This window comes from Trachypithecus francoisi, unplaced genomic scaffold (genome assembly GCF_009764315.1).
Source record: "Trachypithecus francoisi isolate TF-2019V2 unplaced genomic scaffold, Tfra_2.0 Lachesis_group1, whole genome shotgun sequence".
Lineage (NCBI taxonomy): Eukaryota > Metazoa > Chordata > Mammalia > Primates > Cercopithecidae > Trachypithecus > Trachypithecus francoisi.
Window position 1 is genome coordinate 3555423 of NW_022681454.1, and position 25562 is coordinate 3580984.

Here is a 25562-nt window from a genome sequence, read left to right on the forward strand (position 1 = left end):
ACCACATTCCTATTCAACTCTCCCATTTGGCCTGTGCAGAAGACAGATGGATCTTGTAAAATGACAGTGGATTATTGTAAGCTTAAGCAAGTGGTGACTCCAACTGCAGCTGCTGTACCAGATGTGGTTTCATTGCTTGAGCAAATTAACTCATCTCCTGGTACCTGGTTTGCAGCCAATGACTTGGCAAATGCCTTTTTCTCCATTCCTGTCCATAAGGCCCACCAGGAGCAATTTACCTTCAACTGGCAAGGCCAACAATATACCTTTACTGTCCTACCTCAGGGGTATATCAACTCTCTGGCCTTATGTCATAATCTTATTCAGAGAGACCTTGATCGCTTTTCGCTTCCACAAGATATCACACTGGTCCATTACGTTGATGACATTATGGTGACTGGATTAAGTGAGCAAGAAGTAGCAAACACACTGGACTTACTGGTGAGACATTTGTGTGTCAGCGGATGGGAAATAAATCTGACTAAAATTCAGGGAGCTTCTACCTCAGTGAAATTTCTAGGGGTCCAGTGGTTTGGGGCCTATCGAGATATTCCTAAGGTGAAGGATAAGTTGCTGCATTTGGAGCCTCTTACAACCAAGAAAGAAGCACAATGCCTAGTGGGCCTATTTGGATTTTGGAGGCAACACATTCCTCATTTGGGTGTGTTACTATGGCACATTTATTGAGTGACCTGAAAGGCTGCCAGTTTTGGGTGGGGTCCAGAACAGAAGGCTCTGCAACAGGTCCAGGCTGCTGTGCAAGCTGCTCTGCCACTCGGGCCATATGACCCAGCAGATCCAATGATGCTTGAGGTGTCAGTGGCAGAGAGGGATGCTGTTTGGAGCCTCTGGCAGGCTCCCATAGGTGAATCACAGCAGAGGCCTCTAGGATTTGGGGGCAAAGTCCTACCATCTTCTGCAGATATCTATTCTCCTTTTGAGAGACAGCTCTTGGCCTGTTACTGGGCTTTGGTGGAAACTGAACGTTTGACTATGGGTCATCAAGTCACCATGCAGCCTGAACTGCCCATCATGAACTGGGTGCTTTCTGACCCATCTAGCCATAAAGTGGGTCACGCACAGCATCATTCCATCATCACATGGAAGTGGTGTATACATGATCGGGCTCCAGCAGGTCCTGAGGGTACAAGTAAGTTTTACATGAGGAAGTAGCTCAAATGCCCATGGTCTCCATTCCTGCCACCTGCCTCCTCTCCCCCAGCCTGCGCCAGTGGCCTCATGAGGAGTTGCCTATGATCATTTGCCACGGTTTGCCACAGTTACTATGGGACTGAATGAAGGAGGATGAACGTAGAAATGAACACAAGAAACAAAAGAAACGATCTTAAAGGAAGGGGCCAGGGAAGAAGAGGGCACCCAGCTTCTAGAGAGCAAGGGCAGCCACGGTGAATGTCTATAGCCCTTCATATTTATTAAGTAGAAAGAGCAGGGAGCAGGAGGTAACGATTGGTCAGCTGCTTCATTGATCACAGGTTCACATGATTGCTAACAGGCTTCAGATTTGCCTAATCACAAGAAACACTTGTGCCTGGGTCGTGACTGCCCTCAGCATTCCTTCTGGGCAGCATATGCAGTTTGTCAGTTTGCCAACAACCTGCTTTTATGAGACCAGTTTGCTGTTTACTCATCTAGCCTCCAGTGGTATACTGAGTTGATCATGACCCTCACTTTTTGGGCCTGCAACAACCATTTGACAGGAAGAGAAGACCAGGACCTGGGTCACACATGGTTCTGCACAATATGCAGGCACCACCCAAAAGTGGACAGCTGCCGCGCTACAGCCCCTTTCTAGGATGTCCCTGAAGGACAGCGGTGAAGGGAAATCTTCCCAGTGGGCAGAACTCCGAGCCGTGCACCTGGCTGTGCACTTGGCATGGAAGGAGAAATGGCCAGGTGTGTGATTATGTACTGATTCATGGGCTGTAGACAGTGGTTTGGCTGGATGGTCAGGGACTTGGAAGAAGCAGGATTGGAAAATTGGTGACAAAGAAATTGGGGAAGAGGTATGTGGATGGACCTCTCCTAGTGGTCAAAAATTGTGAAGATATTTGTATCCCATGTGAGTGCTTACCAATGGGTGACATCAGCAGAGGCTTTTAATAATCAGGTGGACAGGATGACCTGTTCTGTGGACACCACTCAGCCTCTTTCCCCAGTCACCCCTGTCATCACCCAATGGGCCTATGAACAATGTGGCCATGGTGGCCGGGATGGAGGTTACGTATGGAGATTCAGCAACATAGACTTCCAGTCACCAAGGCTGACCTGTCTATAGCCACTGCTGAGTGCCCAATTTGCCAGCAGCAGAGACTAACAGTGAGCCCTCAATATGGCACCATTCTTTGAGGTGATCAACCTGGTGGCAGGTTGATGATATTGGACCTCTTCCATCATGGAAGGGGCAGAGGTTTGTCCTCACTGGAATAGACACTTATTCCTGATATGGGTTTGCCTGTCCTGCATGCAATGCTTCTGCCAAGACTACCATCTGTGGACTCACGGAAGGCCCTATCCACCGTCATGGTATTCCACACAGCATTGCCTCTGACAAAGGCACTCACTTTACAGCCGAAGAAGTATGGCAGTGGGCTCATGCTCATGGAATTCACTGGTCTTACCATGTTCCCCATCGTCCTGAAGCAGCTGGATTGACAGAACGGTGGAATGGCCTTTTGAAGTCACAATTACAATGCCAACCAGGTGACAATACTTTGCAGGGCTGGGGCAAAGTTCTCCAGAAGGCCGTGTATGCTCTGCATCAGCGTCCAATATATGGTCCTCTTTCTCCCATAGCCAGGATTCACGGGTCCAGGAATCAAGGGGGTGGAAGTGGAAGTGGCACCACTCACCATCACCCCTAGTGATTAAGTAGCAACATTTTTGCTTCCTGTTCCCACGACATTACGTTCTGCTGGCCTAGAGGTCTTAGTTCCAGAGGGAGGAACGCTGCCACCAGGAGACACAACAGTTCCACTAAGCTAGAAGTTAAGATTGCCACCTGGACACTTTGGGGTCCTCCTACTTTTAAGTCAACGGGCTAAGGAGTTACGGTGTTGGCTGGGGTGATTGACCCAGACTATCGAGATGGAATCAGTCCCCTACTCCACAACAGAGGTAAGGAAGAGTATGCATAGAATACAAAAGATCCATTAGGGCGTCTGTCAATATTATCATGCCCTGTGATTAAGGTCAATGGCAAACTGCAACAGCCCAATCCAGGCAGGACTACAAAGCACTAGACCCTTCAGGAATGAAGGTTTGGGTCACTCCACCACGAAAATAAAACATGAACTGCTGAGGTGCTTGCTGAAGGCAAAGGGAAATGGCAGAAGGTAAAGGAGGAGCAAAGGCACGTCTTACATGGCGGCAGGCAAAGAGAGTGCATAGGGAAGTGCCCTTCATAAAAACATCAGATCTTGTGAGACTTACTGACTATTTTGAGAAGAGCACAGGAAAACCCCACCCCCATGATTCAATTACCTCCCACCAGGTCCCTCCCACAACACATGGGGATTGTGGGAGCTATTAATATTAATACAATTTGAGATGAGATTTGGGTGGGGACACGGCCAAACCATATCAGGCATCCTATGGGCAGGCCAGAAGTGTTGGTCACCCCTTCCACCCATGCCTTACTGGCCAGAACTCACTCGTATAGCCTTACCTGATCAGGGGGGGTGGTACTGGGAAATAAGGATGCAGAAACGGGTATGACCACAGCGCACAGTGTTTGCCATGCTCAGCTGACTTGTTTCTCTCCCACACACCAGGCCACTTAGAGATGCAAGACAAAGCAGCCCACCCCTGGTCCCCATCATCCCCTTGGAATCCCCTTGGAAAACCCCGGATCATTTTGAAAGATGCTCATGGACATCATCTCACTGGGGGCTCATCACAGTATCAAGGTAGAAGAGGAATCTGAGACCAGTAAGATCACATGGTGGCTAAAGATGGTGTGGCTAGTGAGGGACAGGTCCCTTGGCTGCAGAGCCACTGGTGGGCAGCAATGCACCATGGCAACGGGGTCTGGCAGAGATGGCAGTTTCCCTGGCCACAGTGTCCAGCAGCAGCATGGCTCTGTCTGTGGTCAGTCAGGGGTGCAGCTGTGACCTGAGACTGTGGGCTCCTTTGAAGATGGTGGCCCTACCCCTCGTGTAGAGCCCAGCTGTGCTGTGGGGCTGGGCTACGGTGTCCTCCTGTCTCAGGATGTGGCTCTGCTTTCACTGCCCACCAGCTCTCCAGCCTTCCCCTTGGTTCTTGGAGACCTAATTTGCTTCCAATCAACCCCTTCCTGCTCAGCGGCCAGCCTATTTCTCCATCTGCAACTAGCAACCCTGACTATAACTTCTGGGGAAACTTCTGGCTATAACTTCTGAGGCACAGAGCAGGGCAGGAGCTTGCCCAGGGTCACAGAGCTCTCGGTCAGTCTGGGAGTGGTAGCCAGGCCACCTCCTCCTCCTGCAGGAAGCTTTCCCCACCTTTCAGCAGCCCTGGAGCCGCATGGAGCAGAGAAGGGAGTTGTCTGCCCTCCGGCATCCTGTGTGTTCCAGGCTGTGTGGGAGCAGGTGCAACTGCCAGGCATGGCAGGAGCCTGGGCCCAGGCCAGCACTCAGGAATGCAGTGGGGCCCTGTCCCTCCCTGCAGGGATGAGCAAGTGCCAGGCGCCCAGGGCAGCGGATGTGTCTGTGGCTACAGCCCCAGCCGCCCCCGCCTCCCCACCGGCTGTCCTGGGCCAGCCCCTTGGGGGCCTGGGATGTGTGGGGAGCATGAATGGGGCTCTGTGGCCCAGCAACTGTTCTGCGGAAGGCGGCTGGTGGCTGCACAGGTGACTGCAGGGGTGGGCAGGGTTTGCAAAGATCTGCTTCCTGGGCTTGGTGTCCCCTGCCTTGTGTGAGGCCCTGCCCAGACATCACTAAAGCATCAGAACCAACCCTTGTGGCCCACCTGAGACCTGCCTCTTAGATCACAGGGGTGGTGGTGGGGGGGTGCCCAGGGCTCCCGATGCCTCTGAGCCTTGCTCTCAGATCAGTCCATGTGGCTCAGTACTGGCTGTAAGGCCTCACACTGCCCTGACTCCATTTCCTCTTCAGTACAAGGCAGACAGAGCCCAGCCTAGGGTCTGGATGGGATGAAATGAAGATGCCTCGTCCCTAACAGGACACTGTCTACCCCTTCCCTCTTCTCCCCCGAGAACCGTCAGCCCCGTGAGGATGGGGTCTGGGGTGGGGCATGTGGACGGAGTTTCACTGCTTGTCCACGTGCTTATTTTCCGGGGCACCATCGCCCCTCCCCACTGCTGTTCCCGTATCTTCTGGGTGTCCCTGACCCCAGGGTGGTGGAGGCCGTCTCTTGGAAGGGGCTGACACCCAAAGGGCGGACCTGCCAGGGCCCCCAAAGCACATGACCTCTCTCCAGAAGAACCTGGATGTAACATTTAATGCCCAGGCCAGAGCTTGGGGACAGCTGGACTGGAGCCACAGGGTCAAGGAGGGGGAGTCCAGAAATGCAAACCACCCAGCTGGAAGGGCTGCTGGCAGGTCCTTTACAAAGCGGGCAGCTCCCCTACCCGTCGGACCAGGCTGGCCTAACCAGGGCCTGCTCTTCTCTGGGGATGGGACAGAAGAGGTGGAGACTAGAGGCATTGAGGTGGCACTGTGGGTCCTGAACCCACCCACCTGCACTGGGGTCCCTGCATCCTTTTAATGGGAACAGAAATGTAGGAAGAGATGGAGGCTGCCAGGGCTCCCGGACCCCTACTGTCTGTCTGGGGAGGGGTCACCTCAGTGTGGGGGAAGCCTGGGGACATGAGAGTGTCCTAGGCCTGGGCTGCCTGTGCCCAGTCTGTTGTGGGGGTGTGTGGTGACCCCTGGGGTGGTGGGAGAGGCAGATGCCAGTCTGGGAGGCCGGATTGGTTGAAGACCAGCTTTAAAGTCGGGAGCAGTGCCCAGAGCGGGGCCAATTTCTGCTGGGTGGTTATCTCTGCTTTTTGAAAAAGGAGTCCCCGCCCGAGCCCCGCAGGCGCTGGTCCGGGCATCTGAGCCCAGATGGTGCGCTTGCTCCGGAGGGCGGGGGGCTCCGGCGGCCGCCCCGGGACGGTGGGGCCAGAGGGGCCCGTGGGGGTGGGGGAGCCGCCCGCAGGAGAAGGGGCCCCGCCCGCGCCGGCCCTGGAGTCGCCGGTGTCGCCGCCCTGCCCGCGGGCCCGCCCTCCTGGCCCAGCCCAGGGCCCTGGGAGCTATTTTGAAAGTGACCCTGGGCTGGGGCGCCGGGGCGAGCGCGGCGGCGCGGAACCATGACAGAAGATGACCGAGGCGGCGCTGGTGGAGGGCCAGGTCAAGCTGCGGGACGGCAAGAAGGTCGGGGCGCGGCGGGGGCGCGGGGGGGCGCGGGCGCGGGCGGCGGCTCACACTCCCCCCTGTCCCCGCAGTGGAAGAGTAGGTGGCTGGTGCTGCGCAAGCCGTCGCCCGTGGCAGGTGAGCGGGGCGGGCGGGGGACGGTGGGCGCGGGGGCCCTAGTGACCCGGGTACCGAGGCCCCCCCGGCAGGAATGCTAGCTCGCCCGAAATCGCCGCCGCTGTCACCCCGCCGGGAAACCGGAGAGCCCCGCGCGGACCCCGGACCCCACGGCGCCCCTGGGAGCGCAGTGGGGGCCCGGACGGAAGAACCCTCTTTCCAGCAGGGCAGACTGAGGCCCGGGGGCTGCCTGGTGGCCCTGGAGGCGGAGGGGATGCAGGCCCTGAGCCCCCCAGCAGAGCAGCAAGGGGTACCCCAGAAGCAAAACCCCACGTGCCTGAGGGTTGAGCTCTGCTTGTGGAAACGCTCAGAGCAGGGTCCCGGAACCCAGCCTCCAGGGGTGCTGTGTGGGTGGGCGCTGACCCTGGGCCCCTCGCAGGCAGAGGAGAGGCTGGGCTGTGGCGGGGTAGGTGGGGTAGTGACTGCCATATTGCTGGGAGAACAGTCCTCTGGGAGGAGGCAGGGGTCCCCCGCTGTCTCTGCCCTAAGCCAGTACCCCAGCTTGGGGAGGGTCAACACGGAGCCCCCAGGTCTGGCAGCCCAGGCCGCCTGCAGCGCCGGGCCTGTGGGGAGGGCTGAGCTGGGCCTGCAGCTGCTCCAGAGGACAGGTGCGGTGAAGCCGGCCAGGCCCGGGTCTGGGTGGGATGCTCAGCCTGCGTGCACCGGGGGGCTGTACACCATAGGCCTGCCAGAGCGTCATCCAGGAGGGGTGTCTGTGTCTCCCAGGGAGGGTGTGGAGCAGGGTTCCCTCCTGGGTCCCCTCTGCAGGACCTCAGGTGGTCCTGGAGGAAGGCACTTCCTGCCTGCCTCCACCTCCTCTTGCAGGGCCTGGGCTGCACACCAGTCACTTCACTCAGCCCTCCGTGCCCAGACCCCCTGCCTGGAGCTGTGAGGGCACCATCAGAGCCTGGAAGGGTGTCTTTGTCCTCCGGGGCTGCAGGGGACCTGGTGTAGGAAGGGGTGGGGTCTGGGCAGAGAGGCCCTGCCAGGCTGCGGCGGACGACAGGCTTTGGTCAGCTGTGGCTGGGCCAGGGCTGTGGTGGGGCAGGTGGTGTTTGATGGGTGGATGGTGCTGGGCTGGAGCCGGTGCAGACCAGAGAGGCCACAGCCCAGGAAGGCACGCGGGACAGCAGCCCAAGAGGAGCATTGTGGGAGAGGTCTTTGTCCCGCTTGGGAGGCTTTTCTTTCGGGATCAGAGAGTCTCAGGGGGCAGGGCCTGCCAGCCTCAAGAGGGTGTGCTCCCCAGGCCTGGTGAGTGCCTGAGTGGAGTGATGGGAGCTGGCAATGGGTCCCCCAGGTGGGACAATCTGTGAGTCTGTAGGTGAACGTGGTGGCTCCCGAGCGTCTGCTGGGTCACCTCGTATCCCGCGCAGTTGAGATCTGCAGCCTCGTGGGACTGGCGTGGGAGGTGATGTGGGGTAGTGGAAGGTGCCCTGCCCCCTCTGGGTGGATGTGCATTCTGAGCCTTACGGCCAGATGTGCCTAGCACCCACTGACTCCCTGGCCTGGGACCCATTGCTTTGGACACCTGCTTTCTGTGTTGGTCACTCCAGCAGCCTGGGACTGAAACGGAAACCCTGTGGGGTGGCCCAGAGGTCAGTCAGATGAGGCGATGGGACAGAGCGGAGTTCTCACGCCCACCTCCCCACCTTGACCAGGCCAGCCTGGCACCTCCTCTCTGCTCAGAGACCCTGATGCCTCTTCCTCCTGGCCCTCATGAGCCTCCCTGGATGCCGCCCCCTTTGCCTTCACCCAGCTGCCTTCCCGCTCAGCGTTGGAGACCACCTCCCTTGTGGATGGGCCTGGCCTGGCGGGAGCAGGCCCCAGCCCTGGAGGAGCGGACAGCACTCTTGGTGTGAGGGAGAGAGAAAGAGTCCTGTCTGCTTCCTTGTAAGACAGGTAGGGTTCTTTTTGTTACCAGCGGTGATTTCCTTCTGGGAAGGGCCCAGATGTGCACCTTTTCCACTGGCACCTTTCTCCTCCTTGTGTTTTTCTCAATCATAAGCACGTCTTTCTCTTATGGCAAAGTTTAGTTAGCGAACAAAAGGGAAACACCTTTTATCAAAGGGTAGCGCAGCCAGTGCCCCGGCATGGCCAGTGGATGTCGGGCCGTCTGCCACGGTGTGGGACTGTAGGGTGCCCTGCAGTGGGACTGCGTTCCTCAAGGTCTCCACTGCGTCCTGACTGCAGGATGTGTGTGTGCATCCCCTTCTGGGCAGGGCCCCGGGGGAGGAGGGTGTCTGTGTCCAGTTGTGGCCCAGGACTCTCTGCTGGTGACCCAGCACACCAGCACCTGGCCCAGCCCCTCTCTTCTTCCTCCCTGGCGCAGCGGCTGGGGGTGGCAAGGCAATTGTTCTTGACATCCTGTGGAGGGTGTGGCCCCGGGCCAGACGCTTGGAGGGACCCGCTTCCCACAGGGGCTGTCCCTGGGGGCTTCATCCAGCTCAGAAAATCTACCGGGAGGGCCCGAGTTGTGGAGCTGGCAGGGTCTTGCAGTCACCATGGAAGGGAAGCTGAGACACAGAAACCCGAGGAATCTGGCCCAAGACACGGACTGCTGGGCAGAGCCCAGTTCCCCGCAAACAGCCCAAACCTTACCCCCCGCAGCTGGCTGGAAGTTCCGCACCTGCCCCCAGGCTGACGACTGGGTGCTTGCTTAGTCTCCCCCATCCCTGCTCTTGGTTCTAATGCTGAGTTCTCGGAGGGCAGGGTCCCCTTTTCCGCGTCGCCCTCAAAGGCAGCCTGGTGGGACTGAGCCCGTCCTGCAGGAGGGACCCCACGGAGACAGCGCAGGAGCCAGGAGCCCCTTGGCAGGTGCCCCATAGGCCCCAGAGCTGCCCCACAGCTGGTGCTGTGCTGGGGCCATGCCCCCCACAGTGGGCAGCGCTGCTAACGAGGGGCCGGGGGTGGAAACTGGGTCTGCCCTTCCTGAGCAGAGCCTCCTGGCGGTGGATTTCCTGTGCCTCTGCCTCCTTCCCCAAGGGACTGGGGCTGACATCCCAGCTCCGGGCTGAAGACTGGGCATGGGTGGTGGCCAGTTATCCTCTCCCCATAGAAACATCAAGAACAGGGTGAGTTTCCCTCAGCCCCCGCCTCAGGACAGGGAATCAGAGAGCCGGGGTTCAGCTCTCAGCTCCACAGTTGGAAACGGTGACTTGGGAAGGCTGCTTCCCTGCCTGCATCCTCCGCCACTCACAGGGCTCTTGAGGGCAATGGAGAGGTGGGCGCGAGGGCCTGGGCCTGGCATCCGGAGCCTCGTCCTGGGCTGCCCCTGGTGATGTCTGGGGGGCCCACCTGCACCACACCTCCAACACCTGTGCCAGGCAGGGGCGCCCTCATGTTTCCTTCCTGAACCAGATTGTGAATGGGGCCGGGGCTAGGCACTGGATCTTGGTCCCGTGTGTCCTGGCTGTGGCCTGGTCTGAGGAGGCACCAGCAGGCCAGCCTGGTTGATGGCGGCCCCCCTCGCCCCTGCCCAGCTTCTGGGCACGGCTCCAGGCTGCTGCACCCCCAGTAGGGTCCCCTCAGGCTGCTACCACCTGCATTGCTAAGGACACGGCCTCAAGGTCACTGTGACCTTTAAGGGCTGTCCCACAGCCACTTCTGCGGACTCCCATCGTGTTCAGTGTGGGCGGGGACTCCCCCACTATGTCCCTGGCCCGCACGTGCCCCTGCCTTCCCTGGGCCACCACGCCTGCTCGCTCCATCTTCCCTGTGGCTTCTCCCCCTCCTCCTTCTCCCCTCCCGCCCTCCCCGGCTCTCCACCCTGGCTGTAAGGCCTTCCGTGTGCTCATGACTCCACGGTTATTTTTACATCTCCAGACGCCTGCGTCCAACTGCCTGTGTGCATTGCCGCCTGACATCTGGTGGGCTTCTCAGCCCCACGTGTCCAGGAAAGCCCCCCGACCCCAGCCCCCACCCCAGAAGGGTCCCCAGGCGTCCCTCCCCCACCCAAGTCCCAGGGCTCATCCTGGATGCCTCATTCCCCTGTGGCTGTGGAGGTGGACTCAGGGGGAGCGTGTGTGCACGTGCGTGTGCGTGTGTGTGTGTGAGGATGCACATGTGCACCTGTACACACCGTGGGAGCGTGTACACGTAGGAGCAAGTGTGAGCATTTGGGTGTGTAAGAGTGTGTGAGTGTGTGCTTGTGTGGCTGTCTTAGCTCAGGCGCCTCTTAGCAAATGCCACCGCCTGGGCGGCTCAGACAGCCAGTCATCGCTCACAGTTCTGGGGGCTGGAGGCCCAAGATCAAGGCAGCCTAGGTGTCTGGTGAGGACCGTGTCCTGGGTGTCTGGTGAGGACTATGTCCTGCTACATAGATGGTGCTTTCTCTGTCCTTACATGGTGTAGGGGGAGGAATGCCCTGGGGTCCTCTCATCAGGCACTGGTCCCATTCTTGAGGCTCCACCCTGAGTACCTTATCGCCTCCCAAAGGCCCCACCACCTAACCCATCGCCTTGGGGGTGAAGATTTCAACACCAGAATTTCAGATTCAGACCCCAGCAGTGAGTGCATGAGTGCACGTTTGTGTGTGTGCGCACAAGAATGAGTGCAAGTACATGTCTGTGCCCACGTGTGTGTGCACGTGCATGTGAATACCTGTGTGTGGGAGTGTGTCTATGTGTGCACGTGTGCGCATGTGTGTGAATACCTGTGTGTATGTGCGAGTGTGTGTGAGCTCAAATGCCTGTCTGTGTGCATGTGTCTGTGTGTGCAAGTGTGTGCAAGTGTCTGCATGGATGTGCATCAGTGTGTGCACCTGTGTGTGAATGGACGTGTATGAGTGTGTGCATGCATGTGAGCATGTATGAGTGTGCCTGTGTGTGCATGAGTGTGTGTGCCTGAGTGTTCGTGTATGAGTGTGCCTGTGTATGTGTGTGCTTGTCTGTATGTGTGTATGAGTGTGTGTGCCTGTGTGTGTATAAGTGTGCCTGTGTGCATGTATGTGTGCCTGCGTGTTCATGTATGAGTGTGCGTTTGCCTGTGTGTATGAGTGCATGTGCGTGTGTGTGCGCATGCCTGTGTGCATGTGTGTGTGCATGTGAGTGTACATGTGCCTGTGTATGTGTGCATGTATGTGTGTGCCTGTGCATATGCGTGTATGAGTGTGTGCATGTCTGTGTGTATAAGTGTGCCTGTGTGCATGTATGTGTGTGTGTGCGTGTATGTGTGTGTGTGCGTGTATGTGTGTGTGTGCGTGTCTGTGTGTGTGTGCGTGTCTGTGTGTGTGTGCATGTATGTGTGTGTGTGCGTGTCTGTGTGAGTGTGCATGTATGAGTGTATGTGTGTGCGTGTCTGTGTATGAGTTTGCGTGCCTGTGCATGAGTGTATGTGTATGACTGTGCCTGCGTGTGTGCATGTATGTGCGTGCCTGTGTATGAGTATGCATTTATGAGTGTGTGTGCCTGTGGGTGCTTGTGTGTATGAGTGTGTGTGTATGCATGTCTGTGTGTATCAGTGTGTGTGTGAGTGTGCATGTGTGCCTGCTTGCTCCACGTTGGTCTCTGTGCCTTGGTTGGCCTCTCTTGGTGTCTCCTCTTTGTTTGTCTTCTTTCACCATCATGACCCGGTGCCCCCCACCCAGCCCAGTGCTGCCTGCCAGAGCCCCGGGAACCCTCCAAGTCCTGCAAAAGCCTTCCCTGGCCAGGTTGCAGCCAATGCCCAAGAGTGCGGAGCAGCCGGAGGGTGGGAGGGCGGGGCTGATGGTGGTTCCTCAGCCGCTGGATGAGAGACCCCCGGGTGCCCAGGCCTCCTGGGAGGGTGCGGCTGGGGCCTTCTGGGCCTAGCCCCTGGGGAGCTGGCCAGTGGCCATCTGCTCCTGAGTCCCTTAGCCCCGCGTCTCCTCGGCACATGTGCTGTGTCCCAGGGAGAGCCGCTGCGTCCTGGGGCTCTGGTGTCCTGGACCTGACCTGGCTTGGTCTCAGCCCTGGGCCTGGAGTTTCCGTCTCTCTGGTGCCAGTTCCTGCAGCGTTTTGCCCCCGGCACTCATCTCGAGATGCGCTTTAAAAACAGGATCAATTTATTGTCCGTGATGGGGAGGGGTGGCCTGAGCATGAGGGGGTGGGCGTCAGCTGCCGGAGAAGCTTCCGCCAGGCAGGAGGGGTGAGTCGGCCCCCAGCTCTGACCTCCCCGCTTCTGTTCGTGTTTGAAAATGAAATCGGTGACTTGGGTGGTCATCAGTTTCCTGTGGCCAACAGAGTAAAGCACCACAGCTGGGCCTTCGAACAACGAGAATTCGCCCTCTCAGCGCTGGGAGTCAGAGCTCTGCAGTCCAGGGGGCCGCAGGGCCACACTCCCTCTGAGCTTCCCAGAGGGGCTCCTTCCTGCCTCTCCCAGCTCCTGCTGGACACAGGCGTCCCTTGGCTGTGGCCTCAGCGCTCCAGTCCCTGCCTCCGTCCCCATTCAGGTGACCTTCCCTGTGTCTGTTCCTCCTGTTCTGCCTTTTACAAGGACACTTGCTGCTGCACTCAGATAATCTAGGATCCTGACCTTGATTACGTATGCAGAGACCCCATTCCCAAATAAGGACATACAGGTTCCGGGGTCGCGAGTGGCCACGCCTAGCCCCCCGCATGTAAGCGCTCCTAGATTCTCAGGCGTTGCCAAGTTACAGGGTGTGAGTCTGTTTTTGTAGACAGAGTCCAGAAAAATCAGACAGGCTGAGGGGTGGCGTCCGTGAATCGGAAAAAGGTCTGAGGGTCGAGCATGGGTTCAGCACGTTCCCCACCACCAACCTGGCAGGTGCAGACGTCTAGGGTGGGGCTGGCTGGCTCCTGGAAGGTGTGAAAAGCCATCGTGGCAAATTCAACTCTCAGCCAGGAGTCGGCTCACTGTGGTCTCTGGACCAATTCCCGCCAGAACCTGTTTTTGTAAATAAAGTTTTATTGGCTCACAGCCATTCTCACACGCATCATCTGTGGCTGCTTTCCAGCTAAGTATCGTAATGGAGACTTTAAGCCCGGTAAAGCCAAAAGGGTGATGTCGGGCTCTTTCCAGGCAAGCTCCTGACCCCAGTCCTGACTGGATTATTGGGAATGTAACTTGTTGAACAAAGGAGGCGCAGGTTGGGGGCAATGACATGAACTGGTTGTCAACAGGTGCCAGAGCTGTCTGCCAGGGTGTGGCCAAGGTGCCATCGTCACAGAGCAGAGCCACAGGGGAGGAAAGGTCTCTGCCTGGCTTCTGGGCGATCAGACCACCAAGGCTCCAAGGAGGCTGAGGCCCTCTAGGTGGAAGGTGGCGGATGGTTGGCCAGTGTGTGCCCCTTGCTGAGTACTGGGGGTGAGCCATGGGTCACCTGGTCCCTCTGTGCATGGGCAGCCAGATTGCAGGGAAGCCAGCCTGGCCTTACAGCTGGTAATGCAGACAGACGTGTACCTGAATATGCAAGCATGTATTGAGCACTTACTGCATGCAGGGCCTCCACACCTTCCTGCAGATGGTCCTTATGGCATTGCTGCAGGTGGGGCTGCCACTGTCCCCAGGTCACAGATGAGAAAACTGAGGCCAAGAGCCCAGGGCCACGAGGCTGGAAGATCAGAGCAGGGATTTCCAGGGGCCTCGCCCCTTAGGGGAAGGGTGTGAAGGGGTGCTCTGTGTGGGCTGTGATTATCCTCAGTGGAAGTTTCTGCCACTCTCCACATGGATGTGGTTGAGCTTTTTAAGGTCCCCCGAGGCAGAGGTGGCCCAGGCCCCTGCAGCGATCTCACAACACACTTCAACTGTGGTGGAGGCTGTGGTGCACCACAGAGTCGGGGGCTGCGGGCCGTCCTCAGGCTCAGGCAGCCCTGGGGTCCCCGTCCCACGCGGAGCCACCCCCATGTTCGTGCTGTTCCCACACGCCGTCATTTCTTGGGTGCTCTGGTGACGCATTTGGGGGACACTGCTGTTATGGCAAATTCCAATTATGCCGCCATGTTTGATTTCTCTCTCTGGGGCAGGCGTCCTGCTTCTGCCTTGGAGTTTCCACAGCGGGGCAGGAGATTGTCTGGAAAGGGCAGGCGGAGTTCTGTGGGTGCAGGGATGAGGGGGCTTCTTTCTCAAATTGGGAATGCCTGGCTTTTTTCTAGCTGTAAATGTTTCAGACACTGCGGACGGATCCTCCAATGGGAAGTGAACGTCCTGTCGCTGCGCCCACACTGCGCCTTGCTTTTGTGAATCGAGTTTCCTGGCATGCAGCTGCGCCTGTGGATCCACAGACGGTCTGAGGCTGCTTTCACCAGCACGGGTGGCGCTGCTGAGTAGTGGCTGCAGAGCCTGTGTGGCCCTGAAAGCTGCATGCTTGCCCTCTGGCCCCTTGCAGAGGAAGCTTGCTGACCGCTGGCCCCCGTGGTCACACAGGCCCCCCTGGCTCTGCGGGCTGTGGCCATGTGGCCTGGGGAGGTGGGCACAGCTGGGGAGGGAAGCTGAGCACCATGTCTGCTCCGGATTCCATTGCAAAAATGAGGGTCTGAGTCGAATTCATCTGGGATTTTGGTTGTCACGTGGCTTTGCGGGGCCTGTGTGAAGAGTGAGCACCCACTCTTCAGAGCTTCAGAGGACACATCATTCTGCAATCCTCTTCGGGGACATTCTCCCCCATCCCCTCCTGCATGCTCACAGGAATTTGGGGTGTTTGCATGAGGCCCCAAAACCTACACCCTCGCCGAAGCTGGGTATCCTGGGGCCCAGCCGCCGGGGCCTAGGTGGGAGGAGGCTGGTGGTCAAGCCTGGAGCGGTGCCGGGAGGGCCGGGAGTCTGCCTGCGCCGTCCTCTGCTCTCTCGGGCAGACCTGCTGCCCCTGCCATTCACAGGAGTGTCCCCGGGCCAGGTGGTTCGCCCAAGGCCACACAGGGACAGTGCTGTGCTGGGTTCGAACTGCACCTGGCGGAGTGGACGGCACCTGCTAGTTGCTTGTGGTGACAGTGACGTTGGAAAATGGGAACGTGGGGGTGGGGACGGGGACCCAAGTTGCCCTGGAGGCTCCGGGAGGCAGAACGCAGGCAGGTCCCCAGCAGCCAAGGAAGAAACCAGGGCTTGGTGTGCTGGGCAGTGGCCGGGTGGATGGTAGGGGGACCCACGGCCCATTGACCTCCCCGACTCCCTGGGGCTGAAGCTCAGCCACACCCTGGGAACTAAAGGAACCAGGAGGGGCGGTGGGTCTTGAGGCAGCAGGGAGCGGGCACAGGTGTGGCTGGCAGGGCGGCAGGGCAGGGGCAGGTTGGCAGAACCAGGGCAGGAGGCCATAGCCACCGGGCAGGCCCCACGCTGGGCCCCCAAACCCCTGACCACAGACACTGCAGGCCTCAGTGTGGCCCGGGGGGCTCCAGGGCCTGGGACAGGGCGAATCCGCTGGTGAAGCTCCGGAACCCAGTCATGGTAGCCAGCGTTGGGGGCCGGGCACAGACATGAATATTCTGGGTTTGTTTCTGCTCTTGCGGCCTGTGGGTCCTGCAGTGGGAGGGGATCGCCCCATTTTGTATGCCAGGAGTCGAAGCCTTGGCATGGCTGAGTGTCTGGCTTGAAGTCATGCCCCCAGTCCGGGTCTCTGCACTGTCACGGCCTCCTTGGGGACACCAAGGGCGCGGGCAGGCGGTGCTGGCTGGCGTCCCTGACAGCCGCGCTCCCTGCAGACTGCCTGCTGATGCTGGTCTACAAGGACAAGTCGGAGCGCTCCAAGGGCCTGCGGGAGCGCAGCAGCCTGACGCTAGAGGACATCTGCGGGCTGGACCCCGGCCTGCCCTACGAAGGCCTGGCCCACACGCTGGCCATCGTCTGCCTGTCCCAGGCCGTCATGCTGGGCTTCGACAGCCACGAGGCCATGTGTGCGTGGGACGCCCGGATCCGCTATGCGCTAGGCGAGGGTGAGTGACTGGGGCCGGGGCCAGGCAGAGGGCTCCCTGCTCAGGTGTGCCAGGGCCCCTCACCAATGTGGGCTGCAGAGGCAGGAGCAGCTCCAGGGAACCGTGCAGGAAGATGGGACATCCATGGGTGCCTTAGAGTGGACTGAGCTCCAGCCTAGGGGTGCCCAAGAGGGTTTGGGAGGTGGAGTCTGCTGGGCTATGGTGTCTTTGGAGCTCCCTAGCCTGACCGTTAGTTACAAGTGGAGCCTTTAACCCAAGCTGGTGGCCTTTGGAGGGATGTGGTCTCCCAAAGCTCTGCCCTTTGCTTCCCAGACTGGACAGTGAAGCCCAGAGCCTGGGTAGGAAGGAGAGCCCCAGGCTGGGTGGTCCTACCCTAGCTTCCCCCACACAGGACGGGAGGGAGGGGAGGGGTGGGAACAGAGGGAGGGAGAGAGAGCGGAAGGGAGTGCTCCCCTGCGGAGCTGGCCCTGGCAGAGGTGGAACCTCAGTCCCAGCCCTACAGGGGCTTCCAGTGGGTGCCTGTGGGGGCTGAGCTGCCCTGGGGCTCTGAGCAGAGGTGGGTGGTGATGGGGCCTGGGCACTCAGCAGCAGAGCAAGCATAATCCTGCATCTCCTAAGAAACCAAATCAGTGCCACAAAACCCATAATGAGCAAAACAGTAGAATGTCAGCCGAGTCAGTCCTGGTCCTACACTGGCACCCACCCAATAATCCCAGCAGCCCTAGCTGCCCTCGCTTTAAAAACTTGCTATTTTAGGCCAGATGTGGTGGCTCACACCTGTAATTCCAGCACTTTGGGAGGCTGAGGTGGGCAGATCACCTGAGCCCAGGACATAGAGACCACCCTGGACAAAGTGGTGAAACTTTGTCTCTACTAATAATACAAAAATGATGGCCAGGCGCAGTGGCTCATGCCTGTAACCCTTGTGCTTTGGGAGGCTAAGGCGGGCAGATCACCTGAGGTCAGGAGTTCGAGACCAGCCTGGCCAACATAGTGAAACCCTGTCTCTACTAAAAATACAAAAATTAGCCTGGTGGCATGCACCTGTAATCCCAGCTACTCAGGAGGCTGAGACAGGAGAAGCACTTGAACCTGGGAGGTGGTGTTGCAATGAACTGAGATTGTGCCATTGCACTCCAGCCTGGGCAACAGAGTGAGACTCCATCTCAAAAAAAAAAAAAAAAAGAGCCGGGAGGTGGAGGTTGCAGTGACCTGAGGTTGCACCACTGTCCTCCAGCCTGGGAGACAGAGTGAGACCCTGTCTTAGAAAAACAAACACGGCCGGGTGCGGTGGCTCACACCTGTGGTCCCAGTACTTTGGGAGGTCGAGGTGGGTGGATCACGAGGTCAGGAGATCAAGACCATCCTGGCTAACATAGTGAAACCTCGTCTCTACTAAAAAAAAATACAAAAAATTAGCCAGGTGTGGTGGTGGGCACCTGTAGTCCCAGCTACTCGGGAGGCTGAGGCAGAATGGCGAGAACCCGGGAGGCAGAGCTTGCAGTGAGCCGAGATAGCGCCACTGCACTCCAGCCTGGGCAACAGAGCGAGACTCCACCTCAAAAAAAAAAAAAAATTAAAAATTAAAAAATAAAAACACGAAAAAACTTGCTATTTTGATTAGCATGGACTCTGCTTAACTTTACTTTTTAAACTATTGATTAAAATATCCTGGCCCTTGATGGCTGAGTTATTTGGCCTTGGAGGTGAGTGTCTCTCTCCCCCAGTTTTGGCACCAGGGCAGCAGCCCCTCCTGCTCCACTGAAGGGGAGAGAAGCTGGGGGCTTAGTGGGAGGAGGTGCGATCAGCTCTGCGGGAGGGCGCAGGGGAAGGAGACACTAGGAGAGAACTGCCAGAACTTTCCAGAAAGTTCTTCCGTTGGGGGTTCCCTCCAGCCTGGCTCAGCAGCATGGCTCTGCTTCCTTCATCTGCTGGGGCAGGGCCATCGCACAGAGGCCACTGGGCACTGCCCAGGCAGCTTAATCTTGAAAGAACATGGCCTGACAAGGATCCACCCAAGGCCACAGCTTGGAGCAGGTGGAGGAGGCAGAGGAGTGGGAGGTGGGATGGAAACAGGGGTCCCTTTGGCTCTGGGGGTTGGAGATGGAGCAGGTGGGGCCCCTGGTGGGTAGGCTGCTGACTGCCTGGGGTGCTGACCTGGGAAGAGGGGGGAGGTGGGGACAGCACTCAGGACCACTGTCCTCTCTGAGGCTTTCAGAGGCAGGGGCCTAGGCAGAGTCACGGGAGTGCTTAGGGTTTGGGTGAATGGCCACCTGGATGGAGAGAGGCCTGTGGTGTCCTGAGGTTCCTGTGACCAGGCTGGGGCTTCGATGCAGACCCCAGACTCTCCACACCCTAACTGGAGGCTGGGGGTCCCTGAGCCTCGGTTTCCCCTTCTGTGATGGGGCCACGCAGCTGTGGAGGGAGACTTTCTGGAGAGGAGGTGCTGGGGGCGGGAGCCCAGCCAGGGCACTCACCAGCCCTGTCCTCCCCAGCAGCTCTGTGGTGGGAGGGGAGGGAGGCGGAGGTCCGAGGTCAGGCCCCTCTGGGACTTGCTTGCACCTGAACAAAGGTAGTTCCTGGGAGGATGGGGAGGAGACAAGTGCGGCCCCCTGGAGCCCGGCCACCTCGGGGCTGTGGGGAGAGCCATTTGCTCATCCTGCCACCGCTGCCTCCCGGGCTGACACCTGGGTGGCTGCCCCAGCCTAGTCCCTGCCCCTGCTGCCTCCTCCTATGATGTCCTCTTGCCCCACCCGCCCGCAGTGTCCCCTGCTGCCTCCTCTTGCGATGCCCTCTCGCCCCTCCTGCCTATGATGCCCTCTCGCCCCTCCTGCCTATGATGCCCTCTCACCCCACCTGCCCACAGTGCACAGGTTCCATGTGACAGTGGCTCCAGGCACCAAGTTGGAGAGCGGCCCGGCCACCCTGCACCTCTGCAATGACATCCTCGTCTTGGCCAGGGACATCCCCCCGGCTGTCACGGGGCAGTGGAAGCTGTCCGACCTCCGGCGCTATGGGGCTGTGCCGAGCGGATTCATCTTCGAAGGCGGGACCAGGTGTGGGTACTGTAAGTACGGATGCATGGGCTCACTGGGCAGCGGCAGCACCCCCGCTTCCCCCGAGAACTGCTGGCTTCGGGCCTCCCGACCCCGCGTGCAGGCCGGCCTGCTGGCATGTCCAGCAGGTGGATGGCGTCTCCCCACGCTCCATGTCCGAGGTCCTCTGCCCGCAGGACCCTCCGTGTGGAGTGCCAAGTATGGGGCCTCAGCTGCCTCTCCTCTTCCTCACTGCAGGGAGACAGTATGGGGATGGGAGGAGGGGCCCGAGACCACAGAGCCTCAGAGCCGCTCATATCCAGATTTCATGAAAAGGACAAAACAAAGAACAAATGCATTTAGCAGCAGGGAGCGTGAGCTCCCGCATGAGCACCATGAAAACACATTCCTGGACCAAGAATTCCTGGTGGACACGCCCACCGCCCTGCCTGTGGGTCACCCAGAGCTGCCCGAATGTCCCCAGTGAGGTGGCCAGGCCGTGGGTGGGGATGGCCTGAGTCCTTTGGGCGTGAGAAGGCCTGAGAGCTGCCCTCAGGCAGGGGAGTGCGGGAAATGGGAGCAGGAAGGCACCCAGCCCTCCCCAGAAAGTCTGAGGGCTGCTGGAGGAGCGGGCTGTCCCAGCGACCCCTCCACTTTCTCCCATGTTGGGTGCAGATGTGCCAGGCTGCCCTGTGGACCTGCAGTCCCCGCAGAGGGCGTGACGCCTCCTCTCTTCCCTCTGGAGGGGCAGCTGCTCATTGGCTGGGCTGGTGGCGGGCAGAGGGGCCTCCTGTGGGCCTGGTGTGGGGCTGAGAGGACTGAGGGACAGCCCTTGGCTCACACTGGCCGGCGCTCACACTGGCTCACACTGGCCGGGGCTCTGGTGGAGCCTGGATGTCTGGGTGGAGCAAATGCAGGCAACAACACAGGCCACGCTGGCCGCTTGGGACCTCATCCTGCAAAGGCCAGCTGGGGCACGGGCGCAAGCCCATCTGGGTGCCATGTTACACCACCTTCTGTGCTGGGTGCTGGGAGCAAACCCAGTGGGTCTTGCGGCAGGAGCCAGCCCTGTTGGGGCCTTTGAGGAGACAACATCTGACTCTTGAAAGGGGAACAGGGCGGCAAGGCTCAGGCTCCACGGAGGCAGGGGGCGTACACAGCCAGCTGCAGGGGCACACGGGGCAGAGCTGGCCCAGAGTCTCGGCCCCTGGGGCTGGCAGGGACCATAGCCAGAGTCCAAAGGGCCTTGGCCCCTCCAGAATTGGACAGCCAGTATGGATGGCCAGAGTCGCTGCCCACACCAGCTGTGGGCTGGTGTGGGGGGTGGGGGTGGTTCCCAGGAAAGCTAGGACACCTGTCGGGGTCCCATCTGCTGGATGGGCCCCCAGGCCCCCCTGCGACAGGCTGGAGGTTCAGCACGGGGGCTTCAGGAGCCGCTGGGGAGTGGGTTGGCAGTGGCCGGAAACAGTGACTGGACCCAGCGTCCCTGTCCTCTGTCGCGTGGGAAGCCAGAGCTGCAGGCTCTAGTTGTCCTGGCACAGGCAGCCTGTCCCGTCTGTGGTGTGCTAGATTTGGGGGTGCCTGGAGGGGGGGACCCATGCCTTCCTTTCTGTCTGTGGAATTCCTTGGCACAGGCAGGCAGCTGGCCGGGTTGGCGCCGTGTGCTTACCCTCTAAGCTGGGGCACGGCAGGAGGACCCGGGTCCTTGGAGACCTGCTTATTTTGTCTGGGCCATAATGGAATGGGGCCACTGGATGTTTTTCCTCTGAGGCCGTGGAGTTTCACGTCCCTGCCTAGGTGTGGGTGGCCCCTTTTCCGCTGGTAAACAGTCCCACACCTGGGCTCTGCTTCCCCCCAGGGCGAGGCTGCTGTGCTGTTTTCCCGGGCTGCTCAAAAGCCAGGGTGAACTCTTGTGGGGCCGTCTGTCCTGCTGCTGCCTCCCCGGGGCAAGGTGTTAGAGCAGCCCCACCTGCAAACCTGCACACCGGGCTGGCCACACAGAACTCACAAATGGGGGTTGGCCCCACAGAACCCACCTCTGCAGCTCAGTGCCGAATGTTCCCGTCCCCGGTGGGACCCTGGCCTGAGAGAGGAAGGGCTCTGGGAATTCCGTCACCGATGGCTGCACACCCCGTAGGGCAGGTGGGTTCTGGAGACCAGGCTGGAAGGCTTGGCCGAGTCGCCCATCCCTGTCCCCAGCAGGCCCTGCTAGGCTCTATCCTCCTGGATAGGTGGCATGGCCACCACCCTGGGTGGTTGAGGCTGGGTCTTAGACTCGGCCAAGTGATGGTGTTCGCAGTGCAGGCCGTGTGGCTGGAGGGACAGGGCATCTGCGGCACGCGTGGGCAACCCAGGGCCTCCTGTGGGAGCGAGCCGGCAACTCGGGTGGTCCAGGGGCTGCGGCATCAGCTTCCTGGGGCTTCGGTAGCAGATGGCCCCCAAGAGAGGGCCAAGTGTCCAGAATGGGTTCCTTCTGCAGCCTGGAGGCCAGAAGCCCCAAATCAAGGGGTCCTCAGGGTCAGCTTTTTCCAAAATCTCTTGGGGAGGACCCATGGGAAGGTCCTTCCTGCCCCTTCCAGCCTCTGGTGGCCCCAGCGGCCTCGGCTCGTGGCTGTGCTGCTCCGATCCCTGCGCCTGCTGGCTCCTGCGTGGGCCTCCTCTTCTGTCTCTTGCAGTCCCCAGACTTAGGGCCCCCCTGGATGACCCAGGATGACCTCATCCCGAGATCCTCAGTTCCATCCACAGAGACCCCTGTTCACAGGTTCTGGTATGTGAACACATTTTATGGGCCACCATTTGGTCCACAACCAGGGCCACTGGGACAGAGAAGGATCCAGAATCTGGATCCCAGTAGTCTGTGGGTGTTGTCACATTCAGTCTGGAGGTCACAGCTGGGCTGGCATCGTGGGAAGGCCCTGGAAGGTTTGGGTGTAGGAAATCCACATTCCCTCCTTCCCCAGGGACAGGTCCCAGCCTGGTCCCCGATGCCTCAGAATGGCCTCACTCGGCCCCGCCACAGCCAGCTCCGCAGACAGCAGAGAGGGTGACCCCGGCCCAAGGCGACGCCTCACTCACCCTGAGATGCTGGGCATGGCATCATGGGGGCCCTGCTGGGGGTCGGGTGGAGACAGGCCTGGCTGGGCTTGGTGCCTGGGGGCGGAGGTCTCTCTGTGGACAGTTGCCTGTTCAGAATGGGACAGGAGGTGGCTTGGTGACAGCAACTCTGGGTCCCCAGTGTGGCCCAATTTCCCATCTCTGTTGGTCATGGGCCTGTAGTGTGGACTCCCGGAGCTTGGCCTGAGCGCACTTGAGACGTGGCAGGCGACGGTCTATGGACAGTTCAGGGCTGTGGGCTCCAGCCTCACACACGGGCAAGTGACTGGGCCCCACCTGCAGGGACGGATGTGCGTGGTGGAGAGTGATGCAGAGAGGGCCACTCACCCCGGGACAGGCTCAGCTTGCAGCAGAGGGCAGTGGGCCCTGGAGAGGGTGAGCCCACCCAGAGTCCAGGAAGGGAGAGCTTTGGAGGGGCAGGGGGACATTTGAGCTGGGCCTTGAGGGCGAATGGAAGCTTTTGGAATGGAAGCTTCCCTTTTCCCCCCTTACCTGCTCTCTCCAGCTGGGTCCAGTCCAAGGACCACATCTGCCTCTTCACCCAGCCTCTGGGGGCCACCAGGAGCATTTGAAATTCATTTTGACTTTTAAAAATGAGTCAAGAATGTGGCCAGGCATGGCGGCTTATGCCTGTAATCCCAGCACTTTGGGAGACTGAGGCGGGAGGATCACCTGAGGTCGGGAGTTTGAGATCAGCCTGGTCAACATGGTGAAACCCTGTCTCTACTGAAAATACAAAAATTGGGCAGGTGTGGTGGTACACACCTGTAATTCCAGCTACTCCAGGCACTGAAGTGGGAAAATCACTTGAACCCGGGAGTTGGAGGTTGCAGTGAGCCAAGATCCTGCCATAGCACTCCAGCCAGGGCAACACAGCCAGATTCTGTCTCAAAAAGGAAAAAATAAATAAAAAAGAGTAAAAATTGAAAACCCCAACTAGGAGGCTCTTGCTATGTGAACGTTGCATCTGCCCAGCTCTGGAGAGCCCCCTGCCGGCCGTCTTTGGCCACTGCAGCCTGGCAGGCAGCCTGGACCCAGCTGGCTGGAGCCCTGGCCTCAGTTCCCGGCGCTGGGGCAGCAGAGAATGCCTTCAGTGGCTTCTCCTGGTCGGGCGCTGGGTCTAGGGATCAGATGGTTGGGCCTCAGAGCCTGCATGAGACTGAATGAGGCATTTTCAGTCCTCAGAGGGTGGGAGGGGAGCTGGGAGGGGCACAGACCCCAGGCTGGGGCATTGGGGGAAGCTCTCTGGAGAAGTGAGTCTCAGGGGACGTCTGCAGGGTGAATAGGAGTTAGCTCAGCTGTCAGAGGGTAAGGGGTGGAGAGAGGTGAAAAGGCACTTCCGACATTTTTGAGCATGAATGGGTGTCCTGAAGAGCTGTGTAGGAGCCCTGTTAGGTGGGGATAGGAGTCGTGAGGGTAGAGGAGGAGGAGGAGACAGGGCTGGGTTGTAGAGAGTTGGCTAACTGGACTCGCGAGCATTTTCATCACTGTCTCAGAGTAGCAGGGAGCCACTGAAGGTGCTTGAGCGGGGGAAGTGTTTCGTATGCTAATGTGGACCCCAGGGTGCAGATGAGCATGGAGGAAGAGGCTGACAGGGGCCAGAGAAGGTTCTGGTTGTGGTCCAGATGATGGAGGGCGAGGCTGCCCCAGGCAGCAGCTGCCTGGATGAGGGGTGGGAGCCTTGTGGGTTCCAGGAATGTTAAGAAGGTGGTGATGATGGACAAGGGGAGGAGGGGCGGCCCAGGAAGGGGGACCTTCTAGAGCTGTGCCCCTGGACTGGGGCTGCTTCAGGAGGGCAGAAGAGGGGTAGGAGCTGACACCCACTGCCAGGCTCCAGGCCTTCCTCCGTCCGAGACTCACCAGGTGGGGCCACTCTCAAGTGCACAAGAAGCTGCCACCTTGGGGATGGGGAGGGCTGAGGTCATGTTATCAAGACTTCTCAGTCCTGCCTACGCCTACCTGGCATGAGCAATCCGGGACACCCTGGTCCCCCCGATGTTTGTTCCCTGAGGAGCTGGGATTCTGAGCACTTAAGATTCTGACATCAACGGGCAGCCACGAGAGCACTCGAGGTTATTCAAATAGAAACCGTCTTAGATCTAATTGGCTCACTGAAGGTCTGCGTGAAACAGCGTTTCCTTTCTCAAGCCAGTGAGTCCTGGAGTCAGTGCAGCAGCTTTTTCACTGGAGACATGTTTCTTAGGAAGCAGGTGCGACTGTAACGTGGGTGAGGTTTGCCTGCAGCTCAGCAACCCCAGTCTCTGTCCGGAGTGGGAGCTGCCCTGAGCCCCGCAGGCCGTGGCCTTCTGCTTGCATCCTGCTGACTCTGTCCTGCTTCTCTGTGTCTCCCACGCTGTTTCCTGCGGTGTGACAAACCCTCCCACACCCAGCGGCTGGCGGCTGTTCCCTGGCTGGCGATTCTGTGGGCCAGGGATCTGGACGGAGCTTAGTGGGGACAGCTCAACTCTGCCCCATGGGGTGCTGCCTGGGGTCCCTCAGGCAGTGGCATTTGGCTATGGTGGGGCCCAAAGGCCCAGGAAAATGCTGTGTCGGCTGTTGGTTGGGTTGCCTCAGTTTCCCTCCAGGAACCTCACCCTCTGATAGGACAGCCTGGGCTTCTCAATAGGTTCCAAGGGGGCAGAAGCAGAAGCTGCCAGGCCTCTGATGGTCTTGGGGCAGGGCTGGGAGAGCATCCCTCGTGCCCCTTTATGCCAGAGCCATTACTGGCTGGCCCTGATTCCAGGGAGGGAGTGGACCAGCCTCTCGAGAAGGGGCAGCCTCGGAGGGCAGGGGTAGGGGAAGCGAGTGGCTGGCTTTGCTGTGGCCACAGCTATGTGATACAGCAAAATGGGGCAGGCCCTGTTCTTCCCCCCTTTCCCCAAACACACAGGCAAACAGGGAACATGCACACGCTGTGTTGGGGAAGGGCGGGGCGGGGTCAGTAGCCTCTCACCTATTTCCTTCCACCCAAGGCTGAGCACTGGGGGTCTCCTGGTTATGGGTGCTTGGCTGGGCACTGAGACCACAGACAGCTCAGGCTC

The 25562-nt window shown here is 59.3% G+C and overlaps 1 protein-coding gene across 8 annotated transcripts in view; it reads left to right on the forward strand.

Annotated features, from left to right (window-relative positions):
• The first annotated feature begins 5972 nt into the window (after positions 1-5972).
• Positions 5973-25562, forward strand: part of DOK7 (docking protein 7) — a 37380-nt gene continuing 17790 nt past the window's right edge. For 3 of the 8 annotated variants that reach the window (XM_033213582.1, XM_033213583.1, XM_033213586.1), the window contains exons 1-3: positions 5974-6491; positions 16142-16372; positions 19239-19439. In XM_033213582.1, coding sequence (XP_033069473.1) covers positions 6311-6491; positions 16142-16372; positions 19239-19439 — 613 coding nt within the window. In that variant the 5' untranslated portion in view covers positions 5974-6310. Of the gene's footprint in view, positions 6492-16141; positions 16373-19238; positions 19440-25562 lie in introns of all 8 variants that reach the window. The other 5 variants (XM_033213590.1, XM_033213585.1, XM_033213584.1 and 2 more) reach the window with 5 other exon arrangements.